Below are 15,921 nucleotides of genomic sequence, written 5' to 3'. Positions count from 1 at the left end.
GATTAGCTGCATAGCTTTTTGCAAGACATTTCTGGGATTTGTGTATCTTACTGGCGTCTTTGGGGATTTCTTTCATTGTTTCTTTTCAATCAGATAATCAAGAATATTTTGAGAGGCATCGGTGGCCGCCTGTGTGGTATTTAAAGGAAGAAGATCACTACCAGCGAGTTAAAAAGGAGAGAGAAAAGGAAGATGTTGCACTGAACAAACATCATTCAAAGCGGAAGTGGTGCTTCTGGAATTCCTCTGCTGTAGTTGCCTGAACAAAGCAAATAAGTGGAAATCCATAGCCAGAAATTAGTCTTATTGTTAGAAATAAGATGTAGTTCAGGTTTTCGGGAAACTGTGTTCCACGTGTGCATTTATTACTGCTAGGGTCAAAAGCACAAGCTCACTCAAAATGAGCCTGGAACAGCTCCTTGAAGTCATCTGTATATTTTTTGACTGGTAAGCAGATAAATGTCAACCATTATTACATTACTTTTTTTACAAAAAAACCCAAATCCAGCATTAATGTTTCAATCTCCAGTTGGGAAATATTTTTATACTTTCTGGTGTATTTTGGTCAGATAAAATTCTGGATACTGTTTTATTTTACAGACACAAAATAATCATGTAGCAGCTTTGTAATTAGATTTTAACTATTTTTACTATGCGAGTACAGTGAAATAGACAATCTTCAGTCATAAGAGACTGCTTTTAGAGTATCTCATAAAAGGTCATCTTAGGAAAAAAATCTAGTTGCCTACTATAGGTTGTCTTTTTCAAACTAAGTACTGTGCACTGGTAATATAATTAGATGGTTATTTCCCCTTTCTAAAGCAAAGGGTTAGAATAAGATCCAATAACTGCAAGATATAGAGTGCTTGATCTTTGCTCAGCTGAATAATAGACAGCATAATTACCTGTTCAACTGCAGGCAAATGTATTTCTGATATTTGCCATGTAAGTGCAAATAATTACGACTACGTGGGCCATGTGAAATCTAGTGATTCTAAGTATTCAGAGGTTTTATATGTCTAGATCAAAGAGGATATTTCTAAAATCATTTAGAAGGGCTTATTAATTTATATCCTTATACAAGTATGGATCTGAATGCAAAAAGCAGTTACACTGCTTGCATTTGAATTACTGCATGGCAGTTACCTTGTTCTGCAGGATCTTCACCATGCAGCAGCCATTCCTCATGCTGAATTCCTTTTTGCTTCAGTGCAAGCAAATGAAAGGGCTGCAAAAACAAGTAGATGTTATCTAGTGTTCCAGCATTTTGTAAGTGAAGAAGGGTCTTCACACACAAGATTACTTCAGTTTGATCCAAATTCTTTTATAGCTTTTCCCAGGTAGAACTCAGTTTTAGGTTATTTTTAAGTAGGTGATATATTTCCCCTGGAAGTAGATGTTCCCAGAATGCTGGGGGCAAACTCATGGTGGTAAGGCAGGAGTTCTGCACAAGTGGTGCAAGACAAGAAAATGCTTCCAGTGTTTCCAAATAGCCTGTGTGTTTATGACTTTTTATCAACCATTACTCTAAAGCTGCAATGTTACACTAGATTACATAAGGATGAGAACATTTTTTAAAAGACCAAAACTCAAATACATAGACTGTAGAACATACACATGCAATCCTGTGCAGTGTCTCAGGCACAACTCTGTAACCAAGGTAGTATTGTGTATTAGGTTTGTTAATACTGTTCTGTGCTGGCAGCTCAGCACACCAATGTGAAAAGCTGTTTGCTTGTTTGTGGTTTTTTCTCTGTATCCAAAGGCAAGGCAGTACAGTCACCCCCCAGAACTGTAGGTCAGGAAAGGCTTTGGCCTGAAAGCCATAAACACCTCGACATATTTGCGTTCTGCATGGATTCCTGCTCAGCTGAGGCTACCACAGGATGGTAGGAGCCACCCAGCATGGGAGGAGAGGCTGCTCTACAAACCTTTGTGAGGAAAGCAAGTGAGAGATTCCTACCCCTCTGAGATTTGTCACCGCATGGTGATAAAGAAGGGCTATAAATGGTGGTTGCAAATATGTCTCCTTAATTCTTGGTCAGTGACAATGTGGACAAGAACATGGAATGAGAGAAGACGTGTCAAGACTGAGATAAATAGCTGTTGTCATAAAATGTTAACCAGTCACATTTTAAGTAAGTATTGCTACTAGGTTTTACACAACCAAAGCTACTGTATGATTGTAATCTTGCCAAACTGTAATGGATATATAAATGAACCTGAGGTATATGCAATAATATCCAGTTATTCTAGTTATCAGCTACTATAACCAAGTGGCTGGTTCATTTGGTTAATGCTGTCTATGGCCTTTAATCTTGGTGGTTATTTTGTGTTTTTTATTTTGGAAAAAAAAGTCAATAAAACTGTTTAGTTACAAATTGTCTCCTAGCTCTTTGAAGAAACTTCCTTAATTTTGAATTGCATTCTTCCCTTTTTAGTGCTGCTTGTAAGCATTTAGTTGTGCTATCATTCATTGAATTTTACTGAACTTTTACATATTTGCATAGCACATTAGGATTTATGCTTGGGAATGTCACAAGGAAATCCTATAGTTTGTATATTATATTGGAAGGTTGGTGCTGGTCACTTATTGTTAAACTGCACAGCAAAAAGAAAAACAAACCTCTTGCCACTTTTCCCCATGGTTTCTAATATTTAATTAGCATGATATTACCCAAGGGACATGAAACTAATTGGTCATGACAGACACAGGGAGGAAAAATGTAGGTAAACAGCAGGATATCTGTGAGGTTTTCAGTATGCACTAAACTTGTACAAACACTGTTTTCCCTGCTTTCTCACTGCCTTAGTTGCCAACCATCTTACAGAATTCCTCATTACCTGTTAGCAAACCCTCAGCAACTACCTCCCTGAATACAGCTTGTTTAATTGATAGATGTGTAAACCTGGTACTTTTCTAGAGAATTTTTGCAAGATATCACGCAAAGAATGCCATGTTAAGAGCTTTGAAAAAAATCACAAAGCCATGCCAAGGGCACTGAAAGCACATTCAGTACAGTGTTCATTTGTTATTCAAGTGCTCATTTATGAAAATGTTACATATCTAATTTACTTTGGAAGCAAAATTTTATTTATTTGAACTTACCATCAGTAAAGGTAATGGGCTCAAAGGAAAGAGTGGTGATGTCAGGTGTAAATATGTTTCTCTTGTTTATGATAAAAGCAGTAGCGTGGAAGGAAGGAGCAAATCGGAGGCATTGCTCTCCAGGGCATTCTTTTTTAAATACTAAGACCAATGTTAAGAAGTTCTTTGTTTCTGGGGAGTCTCATTCATCTTACCTCTTAGAAACAATGTTTTTCTATTTGTTCTTTAAGACAGAATTTCTGCCAGCAAGTTTCTCTGCACCACAACACAAACCAGTTTCTTTGGCCTCCTACCCACAAATAGCCCACCAAAGCCAGAAATAAGAGGTGTTGTGTGAGTAAGATGGGAGTGGCCAGACTTCAGCCACAACTCCCTGATTTCATTCACTGAAGACCTTCTCCTCAGAGTCCTTTAGTCAGATCAGGCCTCAAAGTGAGCAAAGGTAAGCTAGACAGTACTAAATATGTGGGTGTGTTAAGAAGGGTTGCCTACTAGAAGAGACTAATCTGGAAATCCTTTCTGAGCACTGAAAGCATGGTTCTCCCAGAGGGAGTAAGGAAAAGCACAGTGATTTATTGCCCTGATTCTTCAGCAGCTTGCCTACAGATAGCCCTCAAGAATAGTTTATGCCTAGAAGTGTTTGATTTGTAAAATTGGGGGATTTCTTTTTCCCATGTTCAAATAACAAGCACTGATAGAGCAACTGAAGGCATCTTGGAAATCCTTCTCTCAGGGTCAAGTCTTTCATCCTCTGTACAAAGAGGTTTAGATAAAGATCTAATGTACTCAATAGGATTAATTTTGGTACGTAAACTCCAGGATGGTGACATATTTCAATTCTTCCAGACTTCAGCATTTAGTCTGGTGAAGAGATTTGCTTTGTCAGATGGAACCACAGTTTTGTCCCTATTCTGTCCCTTTTTTCCAGATCACAGTCTTTCTACTCTTGCCACTGGATAGGCCAGCATTTATTTACTCTGGGTTGGATTCCAAAGTACATACTATGCAGTGAGATGTCTTTAAGGTGTCTGCTTGCCACTCCTGAATCCCCTTAGATTTTTGGTCTATTAAAATGATCCAACAGCATTTGCATGAGTTTACTTCTCCTGCAGGCAAGATTCCCATTGAAATGGATGAGGTACTGCACACACACACACTTCGGGCTTTGAGGTGCCGCCTAATGAATTTCCATGTTACCACTTGCCTGTGTTCCAAATCTACCAAAGAAGTTTGCTGTGTGTACTGCATGCAGGATAAGACAGTGTGTTAGCAATGAGAATCCCCATCCTGAAGGCTCTACAGTAGGATAATTCATTAATTAAATAGTTAATTTGTGCCTTTGCCTTTAGCTAAGAGAACACAACCCGTGTCACGGATTCACTTTGCACTAGCAGCCGGAGTAGTGAGACCGTTGTATATTTATATATGCAAACTAAACCCCTCACTGCTGCTAACATAAAAATCTTGATTTCTGGTATAAATATGAAAAGCTTTTGGATCAAGGCTGCAGGAGGCTAAGACGAAAATTTGAACATTAGAAGATGCAAGAATGGTTATGCTAATGTACCCCAGCTCTCAAGAAAATCAAACTGAGAAGGTAAAGCTGTGATTCAGGGCGAGCCGAGCATGGGACAGCAGAGTTGTGATGGCTCCTTTATAACTGTTCAGCCTTGCCAGCTGGTTTGTAAGCAGGCCACATAGCTACAACATCCCACTGGGATGTTCTGCAGCACCAAACATTCCCAAGAGGCAGGTCCTGCATCCCACCCACCCCCACAGCAGGGGGGGGCACAGGTTACAGTGAAAACATTACATTGCTAATTCATCCTGTCCTTTCCTGTACAGCACTGGTACCCCATAGTCTGTCCTTTGGCCTGCAGAGGAGCCCAGAACCACCTCCTGGACATCATATATCTGGTTTTGTCCCATCTTGAAGGATATTCTAGAGCAACAAGGATGTTACCGCAACACAGGAAGGATCTCCAGCCAGTTTCCTTCACTGAGACAAAAAGCTCTGGGGCAGCCAGGTATTGGCCTGTTTAGGGATTTCAAGATAAAAAAAATATAACAACTTTGCAAAAACACTCGAAGTCAGAGACTGAGTGACTGAACACACAGGTATGAGCTGTGTGACTGCCTGGACGAGTATTTAAGGAACCATTTAAAGATGCTGAACTGGGAGGGGCATATTCCCTGGAGATAGCAGCTCTGCTTTTCAGCTTTAAAGAAAAGCAGCCTTCACCATTAGATAGAATTAGGAAGCTGGGTGCCATCCCTCTGTATTGCCCTGGTCTGAGGCCATGGAGGGCTGCCTCACCCCCCACCCCCACACTTATCTAAAGTTTTAGATAAGCAGCCAGGTGATGACACTTCACAGTGAAGATTTTCATAAGAAATTTTATTGCCTTTGACATTAAAAAAAAAGAAAAAGGATTCTTTAGTCACCATTGGGATTAATATTTTTTTAACTTACGGATGTATAATAAGGATTACATGGCATTCCAGGTATTAGTACTGAATATTCAAATTATCCTCACAGGTTATAAAAAAACCCCCTACAATTAACAGCAGTTTATATGATTAAATTTGCATCTTAGTCATTAAATATAAGCTGATCATTCTGACTAGATGATCAGATGTGATTGCCTCCACCACCCAATATTTTAAATATTAGTTATACACTACATAGTACAAAGAAATTTCTTTACATTCTTCTCCTGGGTCCTCAATTTCAGCTCCCTGTAAAATTTTGTGGATCCCTGTGCTCTTTGTATCACACTTACATTTTTCAATTATAGAGTATCTGGGGTTACTTTCTAAATAATTGGCAGATCTCATTACGTGATGAAAATCAGTTAGATGATGGTGCTTTTTGCCACAAGCACTCTAAAGAAAGGGGGGTTCTGAGGAGCCCCTGGGGACTCTCTGGGGTGGGGAGATCTCTGTGAATCCTTCCTGCTCCTGCAGAGGAACAGGACAGCTCTCCCTGCAGGGGAAGAGCTGCATCAGCTTGTAGGGGATGTGATCGAGTGTCACCAGTCCTGCAGTCTGTGAGACATCCAACAGCACTCTGAAACAGCTTCAACCAAGTGTGACTACTTACACACTTCCTGCTCATCCTGCAGTGACTCCCTCGGGCTGTTCTGCTGAGGCAGGTCCTCCCCAGCTTTGCTCCCCCTTCCTTTTGGCTGGCCAAGGACAGCAAAGCCCGTGCATGCAGAGGTGATTTCTGGCCTGCTGAGCACAGTGCAGCTCTGGCAGGTGCTGCAGCTCCCACAGCCCTGCCCTTCTCAGCTCTCCAGGGTAGGAAAGGTAACGAGCTGTAGACTGACGTCTGCCCTTAATGGGGTTTTTTATCTGCTCAGGGGGTCTGTTTGTTTGTTTGCTGTAGTCACAGCAAGGTTTGTTTTCTGGAAGCTATTTGTTAAGAAGATAGGAGGAATAAGAAGTGAAAAATGACTGTATCCAAAGATAATTGGGTGATTACCTCAAGATAATTGGGTAATTAAGTTAAAGACTTGCTTTCCTTTCTGCTTAGGCCTCCAGTATGTCTGAAGGTGAGGAGGGGACTGAAGGTCAGTGCAGGGATTGCTGGGCAGGATTTTCCTGTTAATGGAACAGATTGCTCCTCTGTAGCTGAACAGAGAGGCAAGGAGGCTGGTGCCCGGGAGTTTGTTGGGAGCCATGAAATTATTTACCTTCAATTTTTTCTGCTGCTTATTGCAAGGCACTACAGTAGGTGCCGAAGGGCTCCAGGTGGTGTTCTGTGCCTTGCACTGAGTGGGGCTACAGGGAGCACATGTGCTGTGCACCTGTAAAAGGCAGGCACTTGCTGCAGCTGTAGGGGCAGAATTTGTTGGCCTTGCTGCTCTCTTCTGGATCCATGGCTTTTGTTTTGACACTGCACACATGCCCAGCCCATTAACACAGAGGCTTGGGCCAGGGAGTATCATCCTAGAACTACATTATCCCCTTGGGCTTCAGAAGTTTGTTTCCTTAAACCTGATATCCAGACACCAAAGAGAAATCCAGCAGTTTTACCCTCTGCACTTCCAGCCCTTCTAAGCTGTTTTTCAGTCCCCGTCAGCCACCCTTGCCCATGCAGAGCAGTCAAGCTGCAGAACTTACCACGTGACACTGGGGGTGTGAAGAGCTTGGGTTCCCAGGTAACTTGGAAAGGTTCATGGATGACAAGTTTACTGAGAGTTAATAAATACATAGAAAATATGCCTGACTGAGCAATTTCCAAAGTCAAACAAAGAGCTGGGGCTTTGCAGAAGGGGTGTTGCTAACTGGTCATGCTGTTCTTTGTTTCTCTGGGCATCAGGTTTTGACCACTGTCAGAGGCAGTGTAAGGGACAGACACATCCTTGGTCTGACCCAGTAGTGCTCATCTCTGTGCTCCAGAAAGGCTGGGATGAAGAATTCAGTGCAAGAGGGAGGCTTTTCCCACCTAACCCTGTGCTCCTTTGCAACGAGCCTACCTAAGAACCCTGTCCAACAGAGTTCTTTCCATGCCCTTTTGCTGATCACCTTTCACTACTGAAAGTTCTCGTGATCCTCTAATGCTATTGTTGTAAATGCTAATAATAAATCCAGGTGACACTGATGGCAGCACTTCAGTGTGCCTTCACTGCACCACCTGCACTGAATGGAATTACTGCCCATTCACTAAGTCACACCTTGGCAGGCTGTCCAGCATCCACAAGAGCCCATAACCATGCCAGCACACTTTGCACCACTTGGATGTTTATCCAAAAGTTGCACTAGTCTGGTCTCTGGATTTTTATCTCTATTATTCAGCAGAGCTGAAACAGAAACAGTTTTGCCTGGCTCATGCAAATGATCAAGACCTGCCTCTGATCTTGCTCCTTTAGGTGCACAGCTGATCATAATCAATGCTTGAACGGACTGTCAGGTGTAAGCTACAGGCTCAGCTGCTCTCTCTGTGACTGCTTCATCAGTTATTTTCTTTCAGGGACACATAAGTATAAGATAGATCTCTTTAAATTCCCTTTTGGCCTCAATTGCAATACCTAGGGAATAAAATGCAGCCACCACATTTTCCCCTTGTCCCTTCAGCAGTCAGCTACACCATCATCTTCAGGTTTGGCATCAGCTGAGTGAAGCACTAACCAAGTCAAAACCATTTGACACAGGCACTTGGCATTTCCTGAGCATCCTCATTCTTTGACAAGGCTTTAACTGGGAGGATAGACTGGCACGATCTCTGTATTAGTTCTGACTTGTCTGTGCACTGGCATACTCTAGGAAACCAGCAGGCTCCTCAGGAAGAGTTAGCCCTTCAAACCTGCCAAGAAAGCAGGCATCTGTAGTACATGGAGGGCTGTGTTCAGGCTGAGGTGGAAACTGGAGAAGCCCAAACTTATGGAAGGTGGAAAGGCTCTCAGGGAGTAGCTAAACATTCCATTAGCATGAAAGTTGGATGGCATCAAATGAAACTAGCATAAGGCAGATTCACAACCAAGAGCTCCTCCTCACACCATTGTTAGCTGAGCTGCAAAATTTCTTGCCAGAGAACACAGGCTGGAAGCTCACACAGATCCCAAAAGAAACCTTTAGGGAGGAAACCTGTCAAATGCAGATCATCACCTCTACTTCAGATCTTAAGCCCAAGGCATTCAAGGTTGGAAATACACTACCAAATATCATTTCGTGCTTACCTTTGCTTTATGTTTCCTGGAGCATCTGCTGTTGGCCACTGTCAGAAGCAGGAACCAGGGCTGAGCAGACCTTTGGTCACCTGCTTGTGGCTGTTCCTGAGATTGTGATTAAGGACTCTCCTGCTTCACTGCAGAAAGACCCAAACCTGCTGTTCCCCTCTCTGTGCTGCAGCAGAGCCCCTTGTATTTGTACAGGTTGGTCTTCTATTGGGCGTCAGTTCAGGAGCTCATTACCTGCCTGAAGGCAAGTACAGATTCAGCCCATGAAGGGGATGAGGGAAAGAAAAGGGATTTATCCTTCATCTGTTCCTGGAATATTGTAGTGTTCCTACACTGTTGTGTGCCAAAAAGGAGGTCAGAAGAGGTCAGATCCATGAAGTGATTGTGTGACTGCAAGACTGCAAAACAGACACCCCTTTGAGCACAGGAGCCAGACCCAGGCATCAGCTCCTGGGAGAGAGACACACTAGTCCTGCCCAATATTCTTAATGATGAAACCTGGCCTCAGACTTCAGTGAATGCTGGTTTTTGTTCTGGATGATGCTAAATCACATGGGGATACACAGCACAAATACAGTGTCTGTCAGGGATTTTAAGTCATCTTGAATCATTTTGCCCTAATCAAGCACGCTAAGTGACTCTGTAGATTCAGCCCTTGTGATCCCCAGGGTCACCTACAGCACCCTGCTCTCTAGGAATCCCTTTTGCCTGTTGGGAATTAATCAGTTTCCAATTTTAGAGCTGCACAGTAGCATATTAACAAAAGAAATCCCTGCTGTGAGCAGTCATAGTAGGGAAATAGGGAGATACATCTTGCCTTAAGTGTGTCCCTGAGCCTGCTGCTGGCTGCAGAGAGCCAAGGTAAATATGTGTCCAGCATCACTTCTGCCTGCCCTCAGCCTTGCCTCTCCCTCACTTGGCTGATTTTCACAGACAAAGCACCATCACTTAGTGTGATACACACTCTTTCTATTGCACTGGGAATAATCTTTCATTACTATAAGCTTTTCCAATTTTCTTAAGGCCTTTTACTACTTTGCCAGCATAGCATAATTTATTTTGTTGAGTGGTTTACACATTAAAGTGTGTGAAGTTGTATTTATATGTCTCTGATGAGTTCTTTCCTGGCTAGTGGATCAGTGTTGTGGTGGGGTTTTTTTACTGTAGCTTTCTGCTTTCACAGTGCAATTTTTCACCTAAAAATCAGACTTCAGACCTGCTGACTTCTGCCACATCACACCAGTTCAATTCTCAGCTCCTGCAGACACAGTGACCCTGGCACCTTCCCTGTAGTGGGAGCTTCTCACTTTTGTCCAGAGCAGCTGAGGACCCTTCAAGCAGCAAACTGCAACTGTCCCTCTGAGGTGCTGTCCTTGGGTTTTCTGGCTTCATGCCCTTAGTTTAAGTTACATATGTTTTTCCATGTATTTCTTACAAATAGTTTTAGAAGTTTAGGCTCTGTCTACTCTTGCCTTTAAAACTAAAGTGATTCTTTCCTCTCCATACATTCTCCTCCCTCTTGGAACATAAGCTTTTTGTAAGCTATAAGGTGTGAGCAACGAGTGTGATTAAATCTAGCTGTGGGTGTGCTCACATCAGAGCACAGGGAAAATGAGCTTGTTTTTGTGCAAGTGCCATCAGTGACTGAGAGCTTGTGCAGCACCTCAGGCAGGACAGAACAAGGCACAGTCAGAGCCATCAGACACTGCCCAGTCCTCGCTACTTTTTGTGAAAGAATGAAGAGGCAACACACTCCTCCCAGTGCAGCTGATAAACAGATTTCACAGTCACAGCACATCACTTGATCTGCCATAAATGCCTTTTGGGAAGTGCCCAGGTTCAGCTGAGAGCCATGTTTATGTGAGGCTTAGGAGCAGGGTTTTTAAATTGACACCCAAACCTTAGAGAGAATGCCTATATTTGTCAATGGAGTAAATATGGAGTCTATTGATACTAAACTAATCTGGTTAACAAAACCCACAGCTTTTCCTAAAGACACATTCAGAGGATTTAAAGTTCAGGGAGAATAGCATATTCTGTCCTTGCCCTGCCTCACTGGCATCCTGTTTGGCAGACTAGGCCCTTGGTAGTACTGTGACACTTCACTGCCTTTTGGACTGGTAAGAGGAAAAAGGAAAAGAACATTTAGAGGAAGCTGAAGAGTTCATGGTAGGGAACAGGAGGAGAAACCAGGCCTTGTTGTTAGATGCAGAATCATCCCCATGAGTGGGTTCATCTGCATTCACCCCAGCTGAGGAGGGTCTTTGCAAGCCTCATGCACACACTCAGCTCCAGGGTCCTCCCCCTTGTCCCATCACCCTCTGACCTCCAGCTGCAGGGAAGCACTGGAGCAGCTCATTAGGCAGGGCCACCGGTGAGGCCTTAGGACAACCTTCAGACCCTTCCCTTTGGATGAGTGCCACCTGCACAGATGGCTTCCTTTGGGCTCTGCTTTCTGCTGAGTTGTAGGTATTGGAGCCTGCCTCAGATCAAATCTGCCTTTGCATGGCTGGCTAGAACAGAGCTTTGTGGCTGGTTAGGAGAGAGCATCATGGTCCCTCAGAAACATGAGGCTCCTTTCCTGTTTTGGGATATTTTACCTGCTTGTTGAGGGTTTTGAGGACTGCCAGGAGAAGAGGAAAATATGTCAAGCAAAAAATGCATTACAAATCCAAAGAGGGTAAAATAAAATCTGAATGGGCTGTTGGAAGCCTAATTCAAGCAATAGGAGTGGCTGATCATTAACTTTTGCATAGTAGAGCAGGCAGTGCTATAAAAGCATGTTGCTAGGATTAATTAATTTAGCACCACAACACCTCTTAAGTAGGTGGATTACCTCCCTAAATAGGGAGAAAGTAACAGAAAAGTACTATGTGGAAGTTAATTGTGAGTACATCAGCTGCATGTAGTCCCACACCTATTTGTCCTCACTCATTGTATAAAACTACAACAACAATACCCTCTTACAGCTTTGAGCAAAGCATTTGCCCTGCCATTAGTGACCAGCTGGGATCTGTGGTCAAGATATCCCACATGGCAGCTCATCCCTATAGTTATTAGATGTTTTACTACTCGTTCCTTAATTGAACACCTCTTTCTTTAGCACAATAGTGTAGTATAGCAGCAGGGAGCAGGGACTGAAGGCCAAAGATGAAGGGAATTTACATCTATTTTCTTACCAGAGGCATCCAGCAGTGTTATGAACAAGCCAACCCCAGTAAAACCAGGAGAAGGCTTATCACCAGCTGAAGCCTTGGATTACAGGACTGGACAGAAGAAGCTGTAAGGAACCCTTAGTTCAGTCTACAAGCAAACATACAGGTTAAACAAACACAGATCTAAACTGCTAAGAGCACACAGCCATTGAAGTGCCATGGGATGGAAGATTTTATGCAAAGGAAAGAGGGTTCCTATAGGTTTTGGAAGATAAAAATCTCCTTTTCCAGTTTACACTTCTTATGTAATAAAAGAAAAGATCTGTTTAAGCCCAGTAAGTGTGAAGCAGTTTACCTTCTACTTCCTTTAGCTCCGAGCACCCTTCTCTTGCCCTCCAGCAACAAGATCTGAGTGGGCACCTCTGCTGCTCCTTCAGCTTTTACAGCCCTCCTGTTACTCAGGAGCCTTTGCAGCCCCTCCCCTCCTTTTCCTCCTCCTCTGGGCTCCTAGGTTCAGCATAGGTTTTAATTGTTATATCCATCTTCTTCTGCTGAAATTGTGTTCTAGTAAGTGCAAGAATGTCTTATTGCTTTCATTTTGCAAGGAAAAGAGTTTTAATGAAAAAATGTTTTTACATCCTAGCATAAACCTGCTCATAAGCTTTGACATGTTCTTCTGTTGTGGAGTCATCTGCTACAGCCCTGTCTAAAATTTGGAGCTTGGATCTCAAAGAGGGCATCTCAGAGGATCTTGAGGAATAAAGGTGAGAGAATTCTGCTGATCATGAAAGAAAGAGATAGTGGTGTTTAATCCTTTTGTGAGTGCTGCTGCTTTGCCTTCAGTCTGCAGCTGAAGTTCTCCTGAAATTGTTCAAATATAACCTTTTTTCCTTGGTTCCATCAAGCAGCAAGGCCCGAGGAAAGATTTCAGTGTTTCAGTGTTGTTGTCCTTTGCACAACAGAAGGCAAACACTCCTCCGTGGCTGCTCCCTGGCCTCCCATAGAGGTGAGGGATTCACCTGTTCCTTGGAGAAGCCTTTCCTTTGATGCTTTATCTGCCCATGTCATACATGCTGCATTTGGAGACAGCCTGTGGGTTTGTAGGGAATAGGGGCACGCGACTAAATATATGAAGGAATTACTGGGATACTGGCATGCTTTGGATATGTCCATTTGAGGCTCTCTGGAGCTGTGTGTTTAATTCAGCATGATGAAGCTCTTGGGGATGCTCTGTCACTCTGTTCTGTGGCCCAGGTAAACACTCCTCGTGCTGTAATTTTACCTGCTGTAGGGAAGATGCCTCCTGCCAGGAAAGTGATGGGTACTTTATAAAACAGATGTGGGTCTGTTCCCTTCACCTGCTCCTGCCAGCTCTTGTGACTGCAAGCAGGGTTTGCCCATTGGGGCAGTGACCTCCCGAGCCCACCGCTGCTGTCGGACATGGGACAGTCCCAGGTGGCCTTCCAGTCCTTCTGTGAGGCCTAGAGGCTTTAAAATCACAGCATCCTGGAATATGCTGAGTTGGAAGGGACCCATCAGGATCATCGAGTCCCAACTCCTGGCCCTGCACAGCACCATCCCCAAGAATTACACCCTGTGCCTGAGAGTATTGTCCAAACACTTCTTGAGCTCTGTCAGGGTTGGGGCTGTGACCACTTCTCCGAAACAAGAAGCCTTTTAAATGAGAGCAGACACACTGATAATCCCCTGTAGCCATAGGACATTAAGCATCCCATACTGATGTCTCAGTTTGACTCTTTTATCTGGTCAGAAAGTCTTATGGGGCCAATCCAGATCACATAGCTCGTAACTTTATAGCCAGAAATTATTAAAATAATAACAATAAAGTAATAATAATAACCCTTCACTTACTTTAATGACAAATCTTTATGACTCTGACAATTCCTCCAGCTTGGATATAACTCCCGTAGCCTGAAACTCTTCTGAATGAGTCCCATGCTCTTGTTCCACAATCCCACTGGTAAGATCTGAAAAGCTGACTTGAACTCAATAGGTGAAAGTCTTTCTGGGCCCTTATAAGACATTTCATTGAATAGAAGAATCTTTCCTTTGGAAGCCAATTTATTAAAATGGCAAAGTCAAGGACTGTCACAATCATGGCAAATACTTTGTGCCTGTTACTTTGAAATTGATGGTGAGAAACCTTCCTGCTGGTCAGGGAACTTTCTGAATGCTCAGTTACTTAGACCAGACTGTTTTGGGGGGGTTTTCTAAGTATGTTTTCTGTGAGAACTAAACTTGGATTACCTCTCATTTGTCATAGGCTAACAGCACCTATCACCTGGTATAGGCCAGCTGCTTCAGGGTATCTCAGAATAACCTTTCCATTTGACCATGCCTTTGGTAAGGCAAGGAAACCTGTGAGCTTATTCCTTGTCCGGTGCTCCTCCTCAATCTTAGCAATTGCAATGCAATCACACATTAGTTTTGGTTTGTATGGTTGATTTTTCCCCAGGAGACCTGAAGCAACAGAATACTTTCAGTACGGGGCTTTAAATCCAGACAGCAGGACAGTCCCTGTCCCAACAGAAGGAATGACTAAAAAATAACCTGTGCTGGATGTGGGCTGGCTACTGGACTGAAAACTGCCTGGGGTATGCCCGTAACATGCTCTGAGACTGTTCAGAATTTTGGGGGTTTGGTTTGGTTTATTGCTGCTGAAGTTTTCCTTTCGCTGGTATTTTAAAGGCGAGTGTTGTGACCTGTCACTTGCTAGATTTGTTTGATGTGAAATTTGAGTCTGGCCATGGAAAAACACACTGCAGGAATGTGTTTATTTTGCTCTCTGCTGGAGGTAGCACTTAGTTTCCAGTTTTCTTGAAGTTTTAGCTGAGTGTTGTGTTGTAAATGTAATAATCACATTCAGGAGGAAAACTGGCATGTGAGAGCTACAGATGGAAGGCCCAGAGCCCGCAACTTTGCTTTAGCTTCTCCCAGGCGAACAGCCACATTCACACAAAACTCATTGCAGAAATGGTGCTGGAAACACCAAAGTTCAAATTCCCAGACACAAAGTCACATCTGCTGAGCCTGTTGGCTTCATCAGCTGGGAGATACCCTCCATATTTCAAAATACCAAATGGATTTTAAGGCCATTTACTCCTGTCCTAAGAATTAAGGAAATCCAATCTAACAAGCAATGGAACCAAAGCAAAACCATTTTTAATGCCGCTTAGCTGCAGAGAGATTGTCCAACACAATAATTTGCTTTGCAAATGCTCCCTGTTTACAGTAACTGCTACATGTATGCAGAGAATGCTCCCAGTTCAAATGACAATATAAAGGTGTTGAGAGCTAATTAAAACAGTTGATGCTTGTTCAAAGCTTGAAGAAGGGAAAACCTGGACAAGCACTGCTTTGTTTTGTCCATAAACTTGTCTTTTTCTAAGTCAGGGCTATTCTTAACTAGGAAAACATTACATGAAAAAATTATTTCACAGGTTTCCTTGCCTTACCAAAGGCATGGTCAAATGGAAAGGTTATTCTGAGATGTGACATTACCCTGAAGCAGCTGGCCTGTACCAGGTGATAGGTGCTGTTAGCCTATGACAAATGAGAGGTAATCCAAGTTTAGTTCTCACAGATAAATAAAATGCTATTGTATAATTTTTTCATTGCAGCAAACCAAAATGTCAGAGCTATTTTTTTTTATTCTTGCTGACATGACAGCAAATTAAACTCTACCTTCTTTCTCTAGTTTTTTAATTCAAAGGGACCAGTCTAGTTTTAATTGTATATGGCAGGAGCCCACTGAGGACTCTAATTAGGATATATCTAATAATTTTCTAAGGGAAATAAAAGAGCATCTTCCATAGATTTCTTTCCTGTAGTGTTTCAGCAAGAAGTGGAATGCTATCTCAAGTTTCCCCAGCACAGGGTCATTCAAGAACTGCAGTGCTTGTTAGCACCTCTCCTGCATCTGTGTGTCTCTGTGTGTGTGTGTGTTGCAGTG

The 15,921-nt window shown here is 42.9% G+C and overlaps 1 protein-coding gene across 4 annotated transcripts in view; it reads left to right on the top strand.

The window, feature by feature from the left end:
- Positions 1–2,386, top strand: part of RHOBTB1 (Rho related BTB domain containing 1) — a 52,836-nt gene extending 50,450 nt beyond the window's left edge. For all 4 annotated transcript variants that reach the window (XM_039554177.1, XM_010400782.4, XM_019286608.3 and 1 more), the window contains one exon: positions 94–2,386. In XM_039554177.1, coding sequence (XP_039410111.1) covers positions 94–263 — 170 coding nt within the window. In that variant the 3' untranslated portion in view covers positions 264–2,386. The remainder of the gene's footprint in view (positions 1–93) is intronic.
- Positions 2,387–15,921: the final 13,535 nt, after the last annotated feature.

Source organism: Corvus cornix, chromosome 6 (assembly GCF_000738735.6).
Source record: "Corvus cornix cornix isolate S_Up_H32 chromosome 6, ASM73873v5, whole genome shotgun sequence".
NCBI classification, from domain to species: Eukaryota; Metazoa; Chordata; class Aves; order Passeriformes; family Corvidae; genus Corvus; species Corvus cornix.
This window is presented reverse-complemented; position numbering and strand designations above follow the sequence as displayed.